This window comes from Anguilla anguilla, chromosome 16 (genome assembly GCF_013347855.1).
Source record: "Anguilla anguilla isolate fAngAng1 chromosome 16, fAngAng1.pri, whole genome shotgun sequence".
NCBI classification, from domain to species: domain Eukaryota; kingdom Metazoa; phylum Chordata; class Actinopteri; order Anguilliformes; family Anguillidae; genus Anguilla; species Anguilla anguilla.
This window is the reverse complement of record NC_049216.1, coordinates 32566856-32571855: the sequence shown is the minus strand read 5'-3', so window position 1 is coordinate 32571855 and position 5000 is coordinate 32566856. Positions and strand designations below refer to the sequence as shown.

Here is a 5000-nt window from a genome sequence, read left to right as displayed (position 1 = left end):
GCCACCTACCTGCAGGTTACCAAAATACATCCACACGCGCGTACACACACACACACACACACACACACACGTGCGAATGCACATGCACAGCACTGACCTGATACTGTGGTTTGTACCACTGCTTCAGATCCCAGTCCCAGAGAATCATCTAGAATAGAGAAGAAAGGAGAAGGTCACACACAGGTCAGGCCGGGGTGGGGTGGGTGGGTGGGGGGGATCACACACCGGTGCGGTCTCTCTGAGTTGATGGGGGGCGGACGTGAAAGAGTGTGCGGCACCCCCACAGGTAACCACACTCTACTACAGGTGCAAGGTAATGACCCCCCCCCCCCCCACTCACAGTGCGGTCTCTCTCCATGTGTGAGATACTGACGAGACAGCAGTTCACACCGCTCCAATGCACCATCCTACCCTCAGGAAGTTCCCTCTGAATAATAATAAAAAGCCTATTACGACAGGTCCTGCACACTTGCTGTGAAAAAGCGGAACGCGGAAAAAACCTTGCGGTGAAAGAGACAGCTTAGGGAACAAAGCTGTGAAAGAGTGAGTTTTTTCGTACGTTGCTTTGGATAAAAGCGTCTGCCAAATGAATGTAATGTAATGTGAGTGTGCCGAAGGCCCTTTCTGTGAAAGACAAGCCTGTAGAAGGCCCTTGCTGTGAAAGAGTTTCATGTACAAGGCCCTTGCTGTGAAAGAAAAGCATGCACAAAGCCCTTGCTGTGAAAGAGTAACGTGTAGAAGACCCTTTCTGTGAAAGACAGGCCTGTAGAAGGCCCTTGCTGCGAAAGAGGGAGCGTGCAGAAGGGCCTTTCTGTGAAAGACAAGCCTGTAGAAGGCCCTTTCTGTGAAAGAGTTTCATGTACAAGGCCCTTGTTGTGAAAGAAAAGCATGCACAAAGCCCTTGCTGTGAAAGAGTAGTGTGTAGAAGACCCTTTCTGTGAAAGACAGGCCTGTAGAAGGCCCTTGCTGTGAGAGAGCGTGCAGAAGGTCCTTTCTGTGAAAGACAAGCCTGTAGAAGGCCCTTTCTGTGAAAGACAGGCCTGTAGAAGCCCTTGCTGTGAAAGAGTAAGCATGCAGAAGGATCCAGAAAGGGCAGCAGGGTTGAAGGGTGCGGACAGCTGCTCTGGCCACGACTGCGCTCTTAAGAGAACAATGCAATTAATCACCTGGCATCAGTACACACACAGCCACAGGTTACCAGCCAACCTGTTCTTCTCCCTGGCAATTGTTTAAAGACATTTGTTTAAATAGGGAGGCATTTGTTGACATTCGTTTAATGTAATATCTGGGGAAAGGGGGGGGGGAATAAACGGTGCCTTGAAGACAAACGTTAGACATTCTTTCTGTTGGTCTAGCGTAAGTATGTACAAGGGTAATGGCATGTTACCACACAAAAGGCATGGCTGTTTACTGCACAGCTAGTGTGTGAAAGAGCAAAAAAAAAGAAAGACGTGAAGTAAAACTCGTACCTCGCGCAAAAAAAAAAAACTCCAGTCAACCACCGAAACCGCAGTGAAACGTCAACAACGTAGTTCTCAGATCTTATCGAGCCTAATTACGTCAATTGGTGTGCATTTCCATGTTATCTGCATGACCGAGAACTTGCAGAGCGTGAGGATCTGAACACAGTCACGGTATTGTGTCGCGCAGAAGAAAGACAGGCTGCTCCAGCTCGTCTGTGCAGGCAATATTTCATTTAGCGTACGTTAGACAGATGTCGAAAAGGGCGTTTACGTTGCAGTTAAAAAATTTGCAGAGGGAGCTCTCCGTCGTGTCCTTAAATACAACGAGAGGGAAGGGGGGTCTTGGGGGCTCGCCAGTAACCCGCGCGTGACGCTTTCTGACAGCTGCCGCGCGCCACGCGATGTGTGTTTACAGTGGCTAAGTATAACGCAACCAACACGTCCTGCTGCACGCCGCAATAAAAACACGAGTCATTCCAACTTAAAATATGATCAGTTTACACATGCTTCGTTTTAGCGGTATAACAATCTTGAAATCGGAACAATGATAAATTATAATTTGATAAACATCTCGTCATGAAACAATGCTTTCGCTGTTTACTCTTAATGATGTGCAGATATGATTTAGATTTATTTTAGATTTATTAATTTGCACTCATCATATAAAAATGACAAAATAGAACAAATACACTTATAAGGTAGGACACTGCAGTAAAACCTGAGGAAATTAATAACAACAACAATAATAATAGCTTACATTTATATAGTGCTTGTCTCCCTCTCAAAGCACTTTACTGTGATTGGGGGGGGAGGGACTTGCCTCAACCAACACCACTTTCAGCAAGAACTTAGTTTTCCCGAGCTATCCCCCATCTAAGTACTAACCAAGGCCTTACCTGCTTAGCCTCACCCATTCAAACAGGAGCAGGGTACTATGGCCGTATGGCTGCCGACAATTAATTTCTGTAAATGAACTAATGTGAAAGCAGACAATCCGCCTACTCTGACATGGCAAAGACGGCGTTTCGCAGCGTTCGAGCGCAGCACGGAGCGAAAGCTCGTTCGCGTGACGGGGGGTGCAGCACAGTGGCGTTCACGAGCGTTTTCGCGCTACGCTAGTGATATGAGCGTGGCGGCTGCCAGAGACAGATAGGGTGCGTTCTTCGTCACGCGGGCGCTGCCAGATAAACCGTGAGGGTTCTCAGGGTCACTGACGCAGAAGCCTGTGCAGGGAAAGCACCCATCACAGCAAAGCCTCTTAAGTTTAGGGGTTTTTTTAACAGAAAATCTGCAGGAACTACACGATGGTGAATCGAGCCAGCGTGGACCGAAAATCCCTAACGAACGTTTCCAACGCCCGGTCGCATCCACGCCGCGTCCAAGAACTCAGGCCGTTCTGGAGGCAAGACCTACCCGGTGGTCGACAGGTATACCTAATAAAGTGGACGGTGAGAGTACATTCACTTGTAATATCAGACACTACTCTGTGGTGTTAGGGACACATCACAAGACATACATCACACGTGACACACGCGCAGAAGAGCGATCTCACCACAGGGGGCGCCAACACGCGTTAACGCAGCGAAAGGCGCAGCTAGCCTGTCCATTTGCACAGGTTAGAATGCTGGTGCGCTAACTGTCATGTATCACTATATACTAATCATGACCATTATTATCGCTATCCTTCTTATAATTATTATCTGGCAAAAAAAAAAAAAAAAAAAAAAAAAGAATCCAAAGTTGCCAATGGAGAAACGCACAGGATTCCTGGGCAGGACGAATCATCTGAAACGGCCTTTCAGTGCTAGCAGCTGGAGCCCTACGGCACAGTAACCAGAGAAGATAAGGCGCACGACCTACGATTCGGTCACGTTGCATAATGCATGACGCACTACTACAGCACAACACGATATACGGGTTTTGCGTTACTGTATCGTCTTACGAGCTTGCGCAATTCACACGTCAGCCATTCAGAGCAGGAGGAGTTCACCTCCGGGGACCGAGGAGGTGCCGAGTCAGAACGGAGAGGAGTGACAGCGTACCGGGGAAACATGGCAGCGATAGGGAAGGACGGTCAGCGTGGATAGAGCCGTGCGGCTGGCTGGTTGCCTCATCCACCATGCGGGTTTTGGTAATACAATGCAAGTTCCCATTACGGCTCTACTGGGTCTTCAGGGACCCAAGTTAAAAGGACATGCGTCTTACTCTTTCTAGGAAACAATACCCCATGGTGCATTGTAGGAACAACATGTCCTGGAAAACACACACACAAACACACGCAAACACACACACACAAACTGTACACACACCTACAGACACGCACGCGCACATACACACACACACACACACACACTCTGCAAGCTGCTGGCAAAATGATTAATTGCATAACAATTTTCAAACAATTAAAAAATAAGCAAAGCCGGGGGATAATGTGCCTTTAAAATTCTCAATCACACTTAATTGCTGCCATGATAAACTATCCTAGAATAGAATTCGCTCTCTAACCCCTACCCCTCCCAAAGTCGCCATAGCCCTAACCCCCTTAACCATGTCCCACCCCAATCCTACACTCCCTAACTGTGAGCTACAGGATTCTACAGGAACACCAGAACAGAATGGTACAGACAGAAAGATGCCGACCCTAGCTCTCCTTATTAAAACACCCTACAGTCCAACCAAAGCAACCTTCCTGTACTCACCACACAAGTCTGGACCGCACCTGGGTCACATACTGTAGGCTACTTATTAGAAACACTTGAGAAAGTCCAAGATGGCGGCTGCTCAAACTGCAGATGTAGCACTATTATTAATGCTGATTTTTTTTCACAGCTGAGGCACAAGGAGGAACTGCTTAGAGTCCGGGCAGTGGGGCAGGTGGGAAGGAAAAAAGGAGAGCACATGCACAGTGGTTAGTGCTCACTATGGCAACCACAGGTCAATGTGAAAGCAATGTACCATCCAAGCACTCAGGCGGAGGCCAGGGGGCCAAATCTATGTAAACAGATCAGGAAAAGGCTCTGTGTCTCAATCGAGTATGTGTGCATATGTGTCTGTGAGTGTGTGTGTGGGTCTGAGTGTGTGTCTTTGAGTGTGCGTGTATGTGTGTGAGTGTGTATGTGTGTCTGAGATGGTGTGCATGCGTGTGTGTGTAAGTCTGAGAGTGTGTGTGACCCCTGGGATGGGGTCTCAGCATGCATTCAGTCAGCTTGAACTGATATTGTTCAGAAAACAGGAAGTCCCACACAAACTCCCCCAACCACTCTAATTCCACAATTAACATGCACAAAGCCACAGTCTGATAATCTGCTCTAAAGCTCAGCCAAACGGGCAAAGAGCGTCTGAGTGAACACAAAAGAACTGGGCTGAATCAGAGCACAAACTAACAGGGCTGAATCAGAGCACAAACAAACAGGGCTGAATCAGAACAGAAGCCAGAAGGGTCAAACAATTTTAGTTTTGCTCATGCTCAGCCTTCTCACCCACACCCACACACAAACACACAGGATTTAGGCTATATAAATACAGGCCACAGGACAA

At 47.8% G+C, this 5000-nt stretch overlaps 1 protein-coding gene across 2 annotated transcripts in view; it reads right to left on the bottom strand.

Moving 5' to 3' along the window:
- Window positions 1–5000, bottom strand: part of LOC118215024 (cGMP-inhibited 3',5'-cyclic phosphodiesterase B-like) — a 53697-nt gene that overhangs the window by 15681 nt on the left and 33016 nt on the right. For both annotated transcript variants that reach the window (XM_035395390.1, XM_035395391.1), the window contains exon 2: window positions 98–148. In XM_035395390.1, coding sequence (XP_035251281.1) covers window positions 98–148 — 51 coding nt within the window. The remainder of the gene's footprint in view (window positions 1–97; window positions 149–5000) is intronic.